Source organism: Culex quinquefasciatus, chromosome 1 (genome assembly GCF_015732765.1).
Source record: "Culex quinquefasciatus strain JHB chromosome 1, VPISU_Cqui_1.0_pri_paternal, whole genome shotgun sequence".
Taxonomy (NCBI): domain Eukaryota; kingdom Metazoa; phylum Arthropoda; class Insecta; order Diptera; family Culicidae; genus Culex; species Culex quinquefasciatus.
In genome coordinates, this window is record NC_051861.1 from 54,743,806 (window position 1) to 54,762,516 (window position 18,711).

Here is an 18,711-nt window from a genome sequence, read left to right on the forward strand (position 1 = left end):
GCAAATCTCGTCTCGAAAAATGCCTCCGAGTCGGTCTGGGATTGAACCCAGGCCTCACTGGAGTGTGAGACTATCACGCTAGCCACTTCACCACCGCACCCGACAAGGATGCATATTAGGGTGGGTACGTTTTTCAAAAAGTTCTCGGATCAAGTTTTAGTATGGTTCCCCTTGTAGGGCATGCCCATAGGGACTTTCATGCCAAATATCAGCTCATTTGGTTGTAAACTGGCTGCGCGCATCGAGGTTAAAGTTTACATGGGAATTACTATGGGAAATTGGAACATTTTGTTCAAACGCTCCTACAGGCCTGGGAAAATGACGCGCCAACTTCTGGTATGGTCAGGCTTATGGGGATTGGGGAATGATCTGGAGAACACTTTTCCCAAAGAGAGCATATGGATTCGTTGTCCCTAGACCTGGCGCATCGGCAAACAATCCGATGTCTCCGGAAACAACGGTTTTCCCTCAAAAAGCATCATATTTTCCTTAGCATGCTATGAAAGCTTGATGTACACCGCGACGCCATATGTCAGACAGCTACCACGTGGGTGAGAAACGGCTGGAATATTTAATTGCAAACCTTTTTTTAACTAGAAAATGATCATTTCGAGTAATCCTGATATTATTTAGTCGAATTCAGAATCTTTGCATAGCGAATTTGTATTTTTTTTTGCAAATATTTCAACCACGTGGTAGCTGCCTGACGTACGGCGTCGCGGTGTTCATCAAGCTTTCATAGCATGCTTAGGAAAATTTGATGCCTTTTGAGGGAAAACCGTTGTTTCCGGAGACATCGGACCGTGGTGTAGGGGTAAGCGTGGTTGCCTCTCACCCAGTCGGCTTGGGTTCGATTCCAGACGGTCCCGGTGGCATTTTTCGAGACTAGATTTGTCTGATCACGCCTTCCGTCGGATGGGGAAGTAAATGTTGGCCCGGTCTAACCTAAAGGGTTAGGTCGTTAGCTCAATCCAGGTATAGGGGTCGTCTCCCTGGGTCCTGCCTCGGTGCATGGAGTCGCTGGTAGGCAGTTGGGCTAACAATCGTCAGTTCGAATCCAGGGGTAGATGGAAGTTTAGGTGTAAAAAGAGGTTTGCAATTGCCTCAACAATCAAGCCTTCGAACACCTAGTTTCGAGTAGGAATCTCGCAATCGAGAACGCCAAGGCAATGCGTAGAGCGAATAATTTGATTTTTGTTTTGGTGCTCTGGATAAAAAATAGTGAGCAGTTCTCTCAGATTTCGGTCATTCGATTTTTTTTTGTATTTTTTAATCCGACTGAAACTTTTTTGGTGCCCAATGAAGCCATTTTGCATCATTAGTTTGTCCATATAATTTTCCATACAAATTTGGCAGCTGGCCATACAAAAATGATGTATGAAAATTCAAAAATCTATCTTTTGGAGGAATTTTTTGATCGATTTGGTGTCTTCTGCAAAGTTGTAGGTATGGATATGGACTACACTGGAGAAAATGATACATGATGTCGCTAAAACTTGATTTGCAAAAAAAACACTATATTTTTCTTTTATTTTTTGATATGTTTTAGAGGACATCAAATGCCAACTTTTCAGAAATTTCCAGGTTGTGCAAAAAATCTTTGAGCGAGTTATGAATTTTAAATCGAAAAATTGGTCGCAAAATTTTTCAACTTCATTTTCGATGTAAAATCAAATTTGCAATCAAGAAGTACTTTAGTGAAATTTTGATAAAGTGCACCGTTGTCAAGTTAAATCCATTTTAGGTGACTTTTTGAAAATAGTCGAAGTTTTTAATTTTTAAATTAGTGCACATCTTTGCCCACCTTTAAAAAATAATATTTTTGAAAAGCTGAGAAAATTCTCTATATTTTGCACTTTTGAACTTTGTTGATACCGATCCTTAGTTGCTGAGATATTGCCATGCAAAGGTTTAAAAACAGGAAAATTGATGTTTTCTAAGTCCCACTCAAACAACACAGCATTTTCTAATTTCGATATCTCAGCAACTAATGGTCCGATTTTCAATATTAAAATATGAAACATTCGTGGAATTTTCTGATCTTTTCGAAAAAAATATTCAATATTGTGCCCTTTTAAAATGTTAGTCTTAAAATATTTTTTTCGAAAAGATCGGAAAATTTCACGAATGCTTCTTAGTTTAACATTTAAAATAGGACCATTAGTTGCTGAGATATCGACATTAGAAAATGGTGTGTTGTTTGGGTGAGACTTAGAAAACATCAATTTTCCTGTTTTTAAACCTTTGCATGGGAATCTCTCAGCAACGAAGGGTCGTATCAACAAAGTTTAAAAATGCAAAATATAGAAAATTTTCTCAGCTCTTCAAATTTTTTTTTTCAAAGGTGGGCAAACATGTGCACTAATTTAAAAAAAAAATGAAAAACTGCGACTATTTTCAAAAAAGTCACCTAAAAATAGCTATAACTTAAAAACGGTGCACTTTATCAAAATTCACTTAAGTACTTTTGATTGCAAATTTAATATTATATCGAAAATGAAATTGAAAAATTTTGCGATCAATTTTTCGATTTTTGTAAAAATCAGTACAGATTCAAAATTCATAACTCGCTCAAAGATTTTTTGCACAACCTGGAAATTTCTGAAAAGTTGGAATTTGATGTCCTTTAAAACATATAAAAAAATAAAAAAAATCAAAATAGTGTTTTTTTGCAAATCAAGTTTTAGTGACAAAAAGTTAAATAAAAAATCACCAAAATTTTTTTACCGTGTATTATTTTTTTCAGTGTAGTCCATATCCATACCTACAACATTTCCGAAGACACCAAATCGATCAAAAAATTTCTTCAAATATACAGATTTTTGAATTTTCATACATCATTTTTGTATGGCCAGCTGCCAAATTTGTATGGAAAATTATATGGACAAACTAATGATCCAAAATGGCTTCTTTGGGCATACCGAAGGCACCAAAAAAGTTTCAGTCGGATTTTTAATCAATTTTTAACAAAAATTAAAATTTAAGAAAAAAAAAAACGATTTCGTAGAGAACTGCTTGAAAGGCAGTTTTTTGTTTAAAAGGTATTACTTTTACGAGTGAAATAGCAAGAGAATGTCCAAATGAAGGTTCTTAAAAATTTAGGGTTGACAGAAATGATGCATTTGGCATGCTATTGACAAATTATCACAAAAGTGTTCCGAATATGTGGGATGACTATAGTCTGAGAAAAGATTTCCCATCACGTTCGAAACAATTGCGTTCTCTAATATTCAATAACAAGTGATACCAAATAAATACTCAACGCACGTCACCGCCGCACACATTCATTCCCGCGCTTTGGAAGGTCATCCAATCGCTATTCTTCGCCTTAGGTGAAGTTCAACAACTCAGTTCCGCAAAAATAATTCTCTCGTTCCATACCTCCCAACTCCAATCCATGATGCTCCAGCTACACCTGATCCACGCACACGGCTACAGACATTTATCGCAAGCAGTGTTTAATCTCCCGCTCTCTTTGCGTGGTCCAAATGCTTCGTTGATCAAGCAGTTCAGTCCGATCTGCTGACCTGACCTGTGCGTGATCGAACTTATTGTGTACTTAGTGTGTGAAAAGTGGTAATTGATTTGTTCAACTTTGGGCAAATTTAGCTGTGGTGCTAATTTTTGATTATCGAAAGATTAAGTGTACTGTGCCTGGCAAGAGAGCAGCGAAGCAAAAGCCATCTCGAGGCATTTTGCCTTGAGAAGAGAAGTCAAGATCAAAAAACGATGTGGCGGGTCACGTGACTTGTTGTGCTTGTTGTGTTCCGCCCCAAGTAATTTGTTGATTTATGGACATTTGCTTACAACAAACAAACAAAATTGCTGTGACAGTTTTATTTTCAAAAAAGAATAAAAATGCGAAGTAAGTATTTGTCCATCATTTACAGACAATAAACTCAATAATTTTAATTATTATTTAAAAAACCCACTGATAATTTTAGCTCGAGCCTCGATTCGATCTGGCTCGAGTTCGAGCCTAAATCGACTCGAGGCTCGAGCCATAATTCTCAGTGGGAATGGATATTTTTAGTTTTGCACACTTAAAAAAAGTTGCCATCAATATATAACCCATATTACGACCCCGCCTACGATGAAACATGTATTTCATGTGCTTTATTTGGCCTAATTTTTTATTAGGTTAACTTCATAATTTTCCTATTTTTACCGTGTATAAAACAAATCACGTGCTCTCAGTTGCCGATCAATAACTTCAAATTGTTTTTAATGTAAATGTTAATAAGATTTTTGCATTATTTCCAATTCAATAAACCTTAAAATAAAAAAAGGGTTGCAAATTCCATAAATTCAGACTTTTTTTTCTGGTCCATCTCCGAGGTGTCGATCAACTGCCATGTGATCAGTTTTATGGTGACGTTGAAAATAAACAAGCTCGGGCAAGATTCTGTCGGGCTGATTGGAAAGTTTACAGTGTATAAGTTTGACCGTGTGATGCAGTATGGGTGCGGAGGAATTTATAGTATACGGGCTATAGCGTTGGTCACACATGATCTGCTTCCTTTCGGACCGTTTTGTGGAATTTATGCCTTGTTATAGGTACATGAAAAATTAGTGTTTAAGTATAAAAAAAAACATCTCAAATGTTATTTCTGGGCCAGAAAAACATGTTTTAAATTTTCCTCAGAACTCTGAAAAATACTAAAATAACATGGTATCAAGCTGGGTTCTCAAAATATGGATTCTTATGCATTTTGTGAATATAGCTTAAAAAAAATTTTGGGGGTCCAAAACAACCCGCCAAAATTTGGGATCGATTGGGTTAGTCTCCGATTGACGCATTATGATTTTTTATTTTTTTCAAAGAGTGCATCCACGAACAGCACATACTCCTTTGTTCAAGTGTGAGATTCTTGTAGGAAATTTAATTACCTACAACTTTGTCGAAGGGTGCAACACGATCCGAGTTGATCCCGAATTTTGGTGATTTTTCTAGAAAAAAAAATTTTCTTATATACTTCCTATATACCCTTGTATACTTTCAAGTATATAAGCCGATTTCTTTTCATCGCATTGCTAATAACTCATCAGGATCAACTCGGATCGTCTGAAACTTTTTTGGTGCCCAATGAAGCCATTTTGCATCATTAGTTTGTCCATATAATTTTCCATACAAATTTGGCAGCTGGCCATACAAAAATGATGTATGAAAATTCAAAAATCTATCTTTTGGAGGAATTTTTTGATCGATTTGGTGTCTTCTGCAAAGTTGTAGGTATGGATATGGACTACACTGGAGAAAATGATACATGATGTCGCTAAAACTTGATTTGCAAAAAAAACACTATATTTTTCTTTTATTTTTTGATATGTTTTAGAGGACATCAAATGCCAACTTTTCAGAAATTTCCAGGTTGTGCAAAAAATCTTTGAGCGAGTTATGAATTTTAAATCGAAAAATTGGTCGCAAAAATTTTTCAACTTCATTTTTCGATGTAAAATCAAATTTGCAATCAAGAAGTACTTTAGTGAAATTTTGATAAAGTGCACCGTTGTCAAGTTAAATCCATTTTTAGGTGACTTTTTTGAAAATAGTCGAAGTTTTTAATTTTTTTAAATTAGTGCACATCTTTGCCCACCTTTAAAAAATAATATTTTTGAAAAGCTGAGAAAATTCTCTATATTTTGCACTTTTGAACTTTGTTGATACCGATCCTTAGTTGCTGAGATATTGCCATGCAAAGGTTTAAAAACAGGAAAATTGATGTTTTCTAAGTCCCACTCAAACAACACAGCATTTTCTAATTTCGATATCTCAGCAACTAATGGTCCGATTTTCAATATTAAAATATGAAACATTCGTGGAATTTTCTGATCTTTTCGAAAAAAATATTCAATATTGTGCCCTTTTAAAATGTTAGTCTTAAAATATTTTTTTCGAAAAGATCGGAAAATTTCACGAATGCTTCTTAGTTTAACATTTAAAATAGGACCATTAGTTGCTGAGATATCGACATTAGAAAATGGTGTGTTGTTTGGGTGAGACTTAGAAAACATCAATTTTCCTGTTTTTAAACCTTTGCATGGGAATCTCTCAGCAACGAAGGGTCGTATCAACAAAGTTTAAAAATGCAAAATATAGAAAATTTTCTCAGCTCTTCAAATTTTTTTTTTCAAAGGTGGGCAAACATGTGCACTAATTTAAAAAAAAATGAAAAACTGCGACTATTTTCAAAAAAGTCACCTAAAAATAGCTATAACTTAAAAACGGTGCACTTTATCAAAATTCACTTAAGTACTTTTTGATTGCAAATTTAATATTATATCGAAAAATGAAATTGAAAAATTTTTGCGATCAATTTTTCGATTTTTTGTAAAAATCAGTACAGATTCAAAAATTCATAACTCGCTCAAAGATTTTTTGCACAACCTGGAAATTTCTGAAAAGTTGGAATTTGATGTCCTTTAAAACATATAAAAAAATAAAAAAAATCAAAATAGTGTTTTTTTGCAAATCAAGTTTTAGTGACAAAAAGTTAAATAAAAAATCACCAAAATTTTTTTACCGTGTATTATTTTTTTCAGTGTAGTCCATATCCATACCTACAACATTTCCGAAGACACCAAATCGATCAAAAAATTTCTTCAAATATACAGATTTTTGAATTTTCATACATCATTTTTGTATGGCCAGCTGCCAAATTTGTATGGAAAATTATATGGACAAACTAATGATCCAAAATGGCTTCTTTGGGCATACCGAAGGCACCAAAAAAGTTTCAGTCGGATTTTTAATCAATTTTTAACAAAAATTAAAATTTAAGAAAAAAAAAAACGATTTCGTAGAGAACTGCTTGAAAGGCAGTTTTTTGTTTAAAAGGTATTACTTTTACGAGTGAAATAGCAAGAGAATGTCCAAATGAAGGTTCTTAAAAATTTAGGGTTGACAGAAATGATGCATTTGGCATGCTATTGACAAATTATCACAAAAGTGTTCCGAATATGTGGGATGACTATAGTCTGAGAAAAGATTTCCCATCACGTTCGAAACAATTGCGTTCTCTAATATTCAATAACAAGTGATACCAAATAAATACTCAACGCACGTCACCGCCGCACACATTCATTCCCGCGCTTTGGAAGGTCATCCAATCGCTATTCTTCGCCTTAGGTGAAGTTCAACAACTCAGTTCCGCAAAAATAATTCTCTCGTTCCATACCTCCCAACTCCAATCCATGATGCTCCAGCTACACCTGATCCACGCACACGGCTACAGACATTTATCGCAAGCAGTGTTTAATCTCCCGCTCTCTTTGCGTGGTCCAAATGCTTCGTTGATCAAGCAGTTCAGTCCGATCTGCTGACCTGACCTGTGCGTGATCGAACTTATTGTGTACTTAGTGTGTGAAAAGTGGTAATTGATTTGTTCAACTTTGGGCAAATTTAGCTGTGGTGCTAATTTTTGATTATCGAAAGATTAAGTGTACTGTGCCTGGCAAGAGAGCAGCGAAGCAAAAGCCATCTCGAGGCATTTTGCCTTGAGAAGAGAAGTCAAGATCAAAAAACGATGTGGCGGGTCACGTGACTTGTTGTGCTTGTTGTGTTCCGCCCCAAGTAATTTGTTGATTTATGGACATTTGCTTACAACAAACAAACAAAATTGCTGTGACAGTTTTATTTTCAAAAAAGAATAAAAATGCGAAGTAAGTATTTGTCCATCATTTACAGACAATAAACTCAATAATTTTAATTATTATTTAAAAAACCCACTGATAATTTTAGCTCGAGCCTCGATTCGATCTGGCTCGAGTTCGAGCCTAAATCGACTCGAGGCTCGAGCCATAATTCTCAGTGGGAATGGATATTTTTAGTTTTGCACACTTAAAAAAAGTTGCCATCAATATATAACCCATATTACGACCCCGCCTACGATGAAACATGTATTTCATGTGCTTTATTTGGCCTAATTTTTTATTAGGTTAACTTCATAATTTTCCTATTTTTTACCGTGTATAAAACAAATCACGTGCTCTCAGTTGCCGATCAATAACTTCAAATTGTTTTTAATGTAAATGTTAATAAGATTTTTGCATTATTTCCAATTCAATAAACCTTAAAATAAAAAAAGGGTTGCAAATTCCATAAATTCAGACTTTTTTTTCTGGTCCATCTCCGAGGTGTCGATCAACTGCCATGTGATCAGTTTTATGGTGACGTTGAAAATAAACAAGCTCGGGCAAGATTCTGTCGGGCTGATTGGAAAGTTTACAGTGTATAAGTTTGACCGTGTGATGCAGTATGGGTGCGGAGGAATTTATAGTATACGGGCTATAGCGTTGGTCACACATGATCTGCTTCCTTTCGGACCGTTTTGTGGAATTTATGCCTTGTTATAGGTACATGAAAAATTAGTGTTTAAGTATAAAAAAACATCTCAAATGTTATTTCTGGGCCAGAAAAACATGTTTTAAATTTTCCTCAGAACTCTGAAAAATACTAAAATAACATGGTATCAAGCTGGGTTCTCAAAATATGGATTCTTATGCATTTTGTGAATATAGCTTAAAAAAATTTTGGGGGTCCAAAACAACCCGCCAAAATTTGGGATCGATTGGGTTAGTCTCCGATTGACGCATTATGATTTTTTATTTTTTTTTTCAAAGAGTGCATCCACGAACAGCACATACTCCTTTGTTCAAGTGTGAGATTCTTGTAGGAAATTTAATTACCTACAACTTTGTCGAAGGGTGCAACACGATCCGAGTTGATCCCGAATTTTGGTGATTTTTCTAGAAAAAAAAATTTTCTTATATACTTCCTATATACCCTTGTATACTTTCAAGTATATAAGCCGATTTCTTTTCATCGCATTGCTAATAACTCATCAGGATCAACTCGGATCGTCTTGCACCCTTCTACAAAGTTGTAGGTAATTAAATTTCCTACAAGAATCGCACACTTGGACAATTTTGGGCAAGACCTGCGCCACCTGCTGCAAAAATCCTGAAGTTGATGTTTTTCCCCATACATTTTTGCGATTTTCCCCATATAAACTTCAACGATGAAAAGCGACCCCTTAGCCTTAACCGATTTGGCTCAAAATTGGCACAGTTACTTTTTTTGCCTAAAGAATCGATCCAGGGGGTATCTCTTGCGATTTTCCGAAATTTTCAATTTTTCTTGTCACCCTACTCCATATGCATTATATTGCATGAGGAACAGTATTGCTAAATATTTTAGTAATTTTCATTAGTATACTTAGTAAAACAGTGGGGTGGCCGTCTTACCCCCAGCTCCCCTACCGGAAATTTTAAGGCATCTAGCATCTGGGCAAAATATGATCACTCTCGGTCAAGGGAGAGTGAGGCAAATCGCCACAAATTTTAAAAGTTTGAATATTTCGAAACTCTTAAAACGCTGGTAACAAAATTTGACGGTTCCAAAAACACCCAAAAAGCAAAAAATGAAAATTTGGTTTATTGGACCTTTTCAAAAAAAAAAACGTTACTTAATCCACCTTTAGGTGGTTGGTGCCTTCCTCACATTTAGAGCGTAATGCTATCCAAAATAGATACAAAAGGGCGGACCTTTCAGTGTTCATTGTTAGCCATTAAAATTTCATCAAATTACGAGTTATGGTGAAAAACGTAAAAAATCTAGATTTTACTATGGGCGGAAATGGGTTAAAAAACGTTACATAATCCACCTGTAGGTGGTTGGTGCCTTACTTACATCCAAATATTACATCGTCACCTGTGTACTATGTCACAAAATTGCACACTGATCCGGCCTCTATAAAGTGCAATAATAACACTTAAGTGCTCATAACTTTTGATATGGTTATCAGAACTTCGATGTTTTAGGTACATTTGAAAGGTCTTTCAATTATTTCATTTTTATTAGGTTGCTTTAACAACCAATGTCAGTTGTCATCCTGAGCTGAGATAAGGGCTACCTTTCAACAGCTGATTTGTTCGAAATGGGGAGAGAGTTTACTGATACTAAAAAGTGTATAGTTAACCCTTAATTTCTAATTACTTTTGATAGGTTTGTAGATCTTTGATCTTTTAGGCTCATTGGAAAGGTTCCCTTAATGAAAAGGTTCCCTTAATAGATAATCGAGTGCAAATTTTTCGGTGCACGGACTCACATCCAGACACACGCACATTTGTTCAGAATTTGATTCTGAGTCGATAGGTCTACGTGAAAGTGGGTCTACGATGTTAAATTAAGAAGTTCATTTTTCGAGTGATTTTATAGCCTTTCCTCAGTAAGGGACAATCCATAAACCACGTGGACACTTTTTTGGAAATCTCAACCCCAACCCCGTGTACAATTGTCCATACAAAAAACATTTTTTGTTGTATGGATCGTGGACAATCGCCATATCTCCCCCCCCCCCCACCTGGAGGTGAGGAAGGCAAAAAGGAATTAAGTAGAAGCTTCCTTCGTTATTATCATTCCCCAATCTCCCAAATCGCTGACAAATTTAAATAGTTTTCAAACAGTTGTGTGTGATGTACTGCATGTCTTCCAGCACATTTTACGAGCTCGATTCTCATAAACTTTTTTTTCTCGTGAGAACGCAAAGCAATTTCTTTAGTAGAAAAGTGAAATGTGTATAATGCCTTATAATTGTAAAATTAGTGTATTTGTGTGACATGACAACAACTACAATAGCAGCTTTGAATACTAAATGGTACCACCATAAGTTAGGACGGGGATGCTCATCGAGCGTGCTCACGACTGTGGCAAAATCGTCAGCAGCAGCAGCAGCAGCTTATCAATTGTACGATTTGAACGGCATCCATTGGATTTTTGTCGGTTAGTTGTGCTGCGGGTCTCGTGGCGGTGACATCGTTAACTTTCGCTGAAGATCAAGAACAAGTGCTTGCAAACTCAGATAGGGAATCCTCTCAAAACGACAGTGAACTCAATTTGGTTAGTATTGGAAACGATTGTGTGCCTTTCCATGTGGTCATGGTTATTTGTGTTTAATTAGTCCGTGATAGTTTGGTGTTCGATTAGTGCTACGCAGACAAAAGTCATAAAGTTATGAATTATTCTAGACGACAAATTTCATGCTAGTGGAATGTTTTGCTGGCATGTCACATGATCGTATAGCACACACAAAAGCCCTGTAGAACGAAGCAGTACCACGTGAATAACAGTGAACAATTTGTTGGCTGAAGCTGCTAGTTTGCACAGCTTAGGATGTCGACATGTTGTGGACGTAATGCACTAAAAATAAAAATATTATTCTCTATCATTATGCATGCTGCACACAGCCATGTGTGATGAGATCTTGGCTTTGTTTTGGTATAATTCGCCTAGCTAACTGATACGATCAGTGAATTTCGATCAGACAATTTTGTTCTCATGTAGGTTTTTCCTTCACCATGCAGAATTTAACATAGTTTGTGTTTATTTGTGTAATTAACGATTTCAAATACTTTAAAATTTCATAGTCATCAGTTATTTGTCGCACTCCCTGGTACCGGCACACGTCCCTCTTTTTAATATCTCGATAACTTTGATCATGTGATAGCTGAACGCATGAAAAATATTGCTCTATCCTGTTGATTTTTCAAGTCGGCAGTTGAGTGTTAATTGATCACAGAAATCACGAGGTCCGTTTTCACCATCACAGCTTACGTTTTCACCATTTTATTACATTATTGGTGAGAAAATTAGCACATCTTTGTGTAGCTACAGATGTCTATAGGATTTTGGATGTTTATTATAATTTCAAAAGTCGAAAAAATATTATCAGCAAAACCAAAACACTGAAACAATAATTCGAGAAGTCTTATAAAACTCTGTGATGAGAGTCTAAGTCTAAGACCCCATACTTTTTTATATTGTAAGGTATGCACTTCGGAAGAAACCGGTCAAGAAAAATTTTAAATGGGCAGCAGCGGTAGCGAAAGCAAGCCAGAGAGCGTGAAGAAAAGCCCCAAGAAAACGTTTCCTCTCTTTTGTTCTGCCGTTCGTAAAGCTGTTTCTTGACCTCCTTTCTTTCGAAGAGCATACCGGCCCTATGCCTGCAAACATTTTTAAAGTGCTGTCCAGAGCTGTTCACCGGAACTTCAGTTTTCATATTCTTTTTTTCTTCATTGCTTCCTTTGGGAATCACTTCTGGTTTTTCACTCGCTCGTTCTTGAACAGTGATGATAACCATCGCTTCGCTCATTACACTCAACTCCCGGTGGTTGGTCACTTTTTCGTTTGACCCTTTTTTAAGTTGTACCCCGTTGGTTGGTCAAAATCTAAGAGAAAGAGATGCCGACTCGCTAACTGTTTTGAAACCAGCTCAGGAACCAGCGAAATTTGACAGATGCTCAGTCGACACCGTAGACAAAAAACTACAACAGGGCATCATCCATCGCGTTTGGCAGTGTTGTCAGAATGGGTAGAATTTTATGTTTCAAATAATTAAATGAAAGTTTTATTTCAAGTAATGTTTTATTTCATGTTTAATCAGTAGCAAAAACCGTTTAAAATAAAAAAGTGATAACAACAAAATCAGTCAACTCAAACGAAGATCAAACATACATACTCCTGCTGTCAAACTTCATTTGTCTCGATTTTCGTGGATGATATGTCTTCAATCGTAGGCGGATGAATCTTCCCACTAGGGTTTTTGAATTTACCGCAGTGGAAGATGTTCGGAAGTACCTCTGCTTCACGTTCGATTTTATTCTGGATATCAGATTCATTACCGAAAGGCAATTGCAATTTTCATGTTCAGTATCAAAAACCATGAATTTTGATACCAATATTGCCATAACTCGTCCACACAAAGAAAAACTACTGTTGGGCCAAAAGCTTCGTGGGTTGAGATAAAACTACGTATTGGAGAATTTCAGTAGAAAGTATAAAATGTTTGGATCAAAAGTACACCTACTTTTAATGCCACAGTACTTTTCGTTGGAAAACTACTGTTACAGTAAAAGTATCGACTTTTGAGTAAAAAGTAAACCTTTTTATGAAGAGTAATGAACATTTGGTACTAAAGTTAAATAAAGAAAAAGCTTGGGGTTTTTCAGTTTTAAATTATTATTATTTTAAGCAATCAACTCACGGTCGGATGCACCGAGTATGCACCAGCTCGTCTAGGATATGCTAGCAGTCTCCTTTTTCGGGATTATCTTCTTGGCCCTCAGCTGCCGGAAGCTGTAATAGTTTAGGGAGCGTTCTTTTATTACGTAGCGCGAAAAATCAGACTTTTAGACCCGCTCCCCCCCTCGTAACAAAATTTCCATACAAATTTTAAAAATTTTGTATGGAGCGTAACACGGCCTCCGAACCCCCCTTCCCCCCTACTGCGTTACGTAATAAAAGAACGCTCCCTTAACTCCTGATCGACGACCGGTTTGATCACTTCCAACTTGGAAGTTCCAAAGCGCATCCTCCTTTGGAAATGCCGCGCGTGTTTCCACGCAGTCTTCCTGTGCGACCATCGCTAGAAAAAAACAAAATCAAAAAACAAAATCTTCAGCAAAATGTCTTCTGTATTCAGAACCCGGAACGGTTTTCGTCACCCACGCACTTACCATTCTGGAAACTGGCGAAGATCCGATGATTTTTGGCTGGCGCTCTCGCCGGAACTGCTTCCTCAGCTTGTGTCCTCCCACACCCAACAACCGTACACTTCATGTTAAAAATACAAAAAAATTGAAAATCAAAACCACACACTCCAATCAAAACAAACGCGTGCGCTACAAGCAGTAGGATGCAACAGAATGACACTTTCTGGCAACTCGGTATCCCTCTTCGCACTACCCCGTCGAAATGTTTGATAGGGCACAATGTTGTCAAAAAAAAGAGGTGGAAAAGAAAAACAAGAAGCTCATTGGCACCTCTTCCTCTTAGGTCAAAATCAAACTAAAAAGTGACGAACTGTCACTTTTTACACGGCATTCACGCACACTATCAAAACAAACGTTTCGTAGTGTGTGTGAACTCCGTGTAAAAGTGGTGTCAAACTAAAAAGTTACCCCGTTCGTTTGACAACAGTTGGTGTCAAACCATCGGGGTTTGAGTGTACGTGGTTCGCGGCACATTTTCGCTTGTAACGTCTTCAAAGCACTTGTAGAACACACCAACAGCAATGCAAATGGGCATATCATTTACACACAAGATCCTCTGTAATTATTAAGTCAAATGTAATTACAAAAGCCGACTCGGTCCTAACCAGGTCCCAGTACCGGAAAGGACCTAATAAAAATAATTTTATGAAAAAAAAATGCAAATGGGCCAATGTGGATTCGTATACCAGCAGTCTATCCTGCTCATGTTAAATGTAAACTTTAGGATGGTCCAAATCCGGGCTTCTTAGGGGCTACTCACTGCGATCAAAGATTAGCCCATCACTCTTTCTGACAACGGAAACCCCTCCCTCTAATCGCTTGAAGTTTGTTTGGGAAACATCGCCAAAATGTATGGAGAAAAGCAACTGTTTTACTATTTTACCAGTGGAGGGCGCCATAGTTATCTGATTTTTACCATTTCTCAGATGTAGAATTTTCATTAAATTCTCTACAACTTAACTCAAGACACCACATTTATAAGTGTCCAATCACAATCGGTGGTTTTTCACATTATTGAAGAGTATCGGGGCCAACAAAGCGGATTCAGTAGCATTTTTTACTCAACTAATATTAACAAGTTTTAGTGTGATGTTAACATTCCAGTCTTTCCTTTGGTCTCGTAATGAGGTCCAGCTTGTGATACCCCTAATTTTCCTTCACTGTAAACAATCGAATCCAGAAGGGAAACAATTATCAGTTATGTTGGTCCGTGCCGAATTTGATCCCCGATATACCGCTTACGAGGCGGAAGGTGACGTGGCTCGGTCCATACATGAGAGGGCAAAGGAGTATTTTAAAATTCCTGATTGAATGTTTGTTTACGCTATTCACTAACACAATTCCTCGCAGTTCCAGGTGGGGAAAGTTCCGCTGTCACCAGCACCATGGGGGCCATGTTCCGGAGCGAGGAGATGGCACTTTGCCAGATGTTCATCCAACCCGAGGCCGCCTACACGTCAGTCTCCGAGCTGGGTGAGACCGGCGCCGTACAGTTCCGCGATGTAGGTTTAAGTTTGGGAGACCTTTTTTGTGGGGTATTTAACGGAAATTGTGATGTTTTGTTCTAGCTTAATGCCGAGGTTAATGCGTTCCAGCGCAAGTTTGTGAGTGAAGTTCGCCGTTGCGATGAAATGGAACGCAAACTGCGCTACGTGGAGGCTGAGGTGAAAAAGGACAATGTCAAGATACCGGACATTTACGAAGAGCTGCCACGTGCGCCAAATCCTCGAGAGATCATCGACTTGGAGGCACATTTGGAGAAAACAGAAAGCGAAATCATGGAGCTGTCCCAGAACGCGGTCAACCTAAAGTCCAACTACTTGGAGCTGACGGAGCTGAAACACGTGCTCGAGCGCACGCAAGGCTTCTTCTTCGAGCAGGAGGGTTCCGGAGACACGTTCCGGAACAACATCATCGACGATCCTTCCAACATACAAACCCGTGGTCGTCTCGGGTTTGTTGCCGGTGTAATCCAACGCGAAAAAGTTCCTGGATTCGAGCGCATGTTGTGGAGAATTTCTCGTGGTAACGTATTTTTGCGCCAGGCTGAGCTCGAGAAGCCGCTGGAGGATCCCTCGACGGTAAGGTGGTCTCTTTGATGGGTTTAGTGATATTGGGTTTTGAAATGGTTGTTTTTTTTTCTGCAGGGTAACCAAATCTACAAAACCGTATTCGCTGCCTTTTTCCAAGGTGAGCAGCTAAAGACAAGAATCAAGAAGGTTTGCACCGGTTATCATGCCAGCCTTTATCCATGTCCAAGTGCCGCCGATGAGCGTGAAGAGATGCTAAAGGGCGTTAAAACTCGACTTGAAGATCTGAGCATGGTTTTGAATCAAACCCAGGATCATCGCTCGCGAGTTTTATCGACAGTGGCAAAAGAGTTGCCGCGTTGGCGTATAATGGTGAAGAAAATGAAGGCGATTTATCACACGTTGAACTTTTTCAATATGGATGTAACGAAGAAATGTTTAATTGGCGAGTGTTGGGTTCCCGTCTTAGATCTTCCATTGATCCAGAAAGCATTGTCGGACGGTTCGGCAGCAGTCGGAAGTACCATACCATCGTTTTTGAATGTAATTGAAACAAGTGAGGCCCCACCGACGTTTAATCGTACGAACAAGTTTACCCGTGGCTTCCAGAATCTAATCGATGCCTACGGTATTGCATCTTACCGCGAGGCCAATCCGGCTTTGTACACGATTATAACGTTCCCATTCTTGTTCGGTATTATGTTTGGAGACTTGGGTCATGGAATGATCATGGCTGCGTTCGGATTGTGGATGGTAACCAACGAGAGGAAGTTGAGCGCTAAGAGATCTACCAACGAAATCTGGAACATCTTCTTCGGAGGTCGTTACATTATATTGCTGATGGGCCTTTTCTCAATGTACACCGGCTTTGTTTACAACGATATCTTCTCCAAGTCAATGAATATTTTCGGAAGCTCGTGGAAAATCCAGTACAACACATCGACAGTGATGACCAACAAGGAACTTCAGATGAATCCTGGATCGAACGATTTGAACGAGAGTCCTTACCCTGTTGGATTGGATCCAGTTTGGCAATTGGCTTCCAACAAGATCATCTTCCTCAATTCTTACAAAATGAAACTATCGATCATTTTCGGCGTCATTCACATGATTTTCGGTGTTTGCATGAGCGTTGTCAACTTTAACTTTTTCAAGAGGCGCATCAGTATTGTTCTGGAGTTCCTGCCACAGATAATCTTCCTAGTATTGCTGTTTGCGTACATGGTTTTCATGATGTTCATGAAGTGGTTGCAATACACCGCCAAAACTGACTTCCAACCTCATTCACCTGGTTGTGCTCCATCCGTACTTATCATGTTTATCAATATGATGCTCTTCAAAGAATCCGAACCCCTGCACGGCTGCGATGAGTACATGTTTGTGGCTCAACCGACGGTGCAACGTACTTTTGTATTTATTGCTCTCCTCTGTATTCCGTGGATGCTACTGGGAAAGCCATTCTATATCATGTTCAGCCGAAAGAACAAGGCCGCAGCTGCCCACCAGAATGGTGGCATCAACCAACAAATGGAATCCTCCACGGAACTGGCCGACTCTCCAGCCGCAGGAGGACACGGACATGACGATGAACCATTGAGTGAAATCTTCATCCATCAGGCTATCCACACCATCGAGTACACGCTTAGCACCGTGTCTCATACTGCCTCTTATCTGCGTCTCTGGGCCTTGTCACTGGCTCATGCTCGTAAGTATCCTATAATGTTTACTTATTGTTATTATACTACACCCATCCATCCCAAAAATCTCTGACATTAAATGCTCTCATATGATTACATTCATAAATTATTCAAATGCTGACTGTAACGCAGAAACAAAACCTTATGATTGGGTTCTGTTTCATTAGGGACATTTATGTGAATATGGCAGGGTGTCATCTCCCATTATTCTACGTCAGATGTACTGCCAATCTTGTCAGAGGATTCTAAAATCAGACAAAAACAAAGTTCTCATTCCAACAAAAATTTCCCGCAGAACTTTCGGAAGTGTTGTGGAACATGGTGCTATCCATGGGACTACAGCAGACGTCGTACGTCGGTTCAATCATGCTGTTTTTCGTGTTCGGTGCGTGGGCCCTGTTCACGTTGGCGATCCTGGTCATGATGGAGGGTCTGTCTGCGTTCCTGCACACCCTGCGTCTCCATTGGTAAGATATTGTTAGTTTGAGTTATCGTGTATTCAACTAACTGATTGTTTATTTTTCAGGGTCGAATTTATGAGCAAATTCTACGAAGGATTGGGCTACGGTTTCCAGCCGTTTTCATTCAAATTGATTCTTGAAAATGATGAAGACGTTGAATAAATGTCACGTTTCATCCATCCATTCTTGCCGCCGTTTCGCCGTTTTAATCGTGATTGATCAGTATTTATAAATGTTTTTTATTTGGATTCAAAAGTGCATGTTTAAAAAATCCTAATAATTCAAAATAGTTTGTTTCTGTGGCTATATTGACTGGCCCCTTAAGTTATATTCTTAGATGTTTTTTTGTGAAAGTAAATGTTTCCAATGTAAAATGATTCAAGTATCTACAAATTTAATAAAAAAAGCATGCACAAAATGCGTTTACTACTTTTGAAAGAAAATACCTCTCTTTTTTAAATCTAAGATTCATTATAGAGTAGTCGATTATGAAATTAGTTGTGTATACTGCATTAAGATGTAACAAAAATGACTTTTTGGCGGTCATTCATAGACTTGTTTGTGTTTCGGTGGGCGTACTGAGCCCAAATCCCAAATATGAGCTTAATTGGACAATGTGTCATCTACATTTTCAACTGTTAATAAATTTGAAGATTTTTGATTGTATCGTTGCGCGAGATAAAGCTATTTGAAGTTAACAGTTTCAAAAAAAGTCAAAGTAGTTATGTCAAAGAAGAATCATCTTGATTGGTTGAGTTATGTGTACTGCCCATGTTCGCATAAATGTCCCATATGCAAAAACAGCAAGCTGAGAAAAACGCATTTGAAGTTTGTCCCATACATAAGGCTACGTGTTAAGTTTTCGCGAAAAAACTGGATTTCCTCCTGATTTCTAGAACAAAGTACTGGATGTTATAGGCTCTTTCGAAAGAGCACACAATTTTGAACTAAACTGCATCAAAAACTCGAAAT

The 18,711-nt window shown here is 38.0% G+C and overlaps 1 protein-coding gene across 3 annotated transcripts; it reads left to right on the top strand.

Annotated features, from left to right (window-relative positions):
* Positions 1–3,496: 3,496 nt before the first annotated feature.
* LOC6034718 (V-type proton ATPase 116 kDa subunit a1) lies at positions 3,497–18,157 on the top strand. Of its 3 annotated transcripts, none has more exons than XM_038259328.1 (6): positions 3,497–3,865; positions 14,902–15,053; positions 15,120–15,632; positions 15,699–17,286; positions 17,574–17,745; positions 17,805–18,157. In XM_038259328.1, exons 1-6 carry the CDS (start codon positions 3,859–3,861, stop codon positions 17,899–17,901), a joined length of 2,529 nt encoding a protein of 842 aa, XP_038115256.1. In that variant the 5' UTR covers positions 3,497–3,858; the 3' UTR covers positions 17,902–18,157. The 3 variants fall into 3 exon arrangements, with proteins under 3 accessions (XP_038115256.1, XP_038115249.1, XP_038115263.1); XM_038259321.1 differs by lacking the exon at positions 3,497–3,865 and adding an exon at positions 7,294–7,662; XM_038259335.1 differs by lacking the exon at positions 3,497–3,865 and adding an exon at positions 10,671–10,900.
* Positions 18,158–18,711: the final 554 nt, after the last annotated feature.

Bases quoted from the DNA above. Each gene is read 5' to 3' on its own strand.
- LOC6034718 (XM_038259328.1), top strand. The intron at 15,633-15,698 runs GTAAGGTGGTCT...TTTTTTCTGCAG, and splicing joins CGCTGGAGGATCCCTCGACG to GGTAACCAAATCTACAAAAC. The intron at 17,287-17,573 runs GTAAGTATCCTA...AATTTCCCGCAG, and splicing joins CTTGTCACTGGCTCATGCTC to AACTTTCGGAAGTGTTGTGG.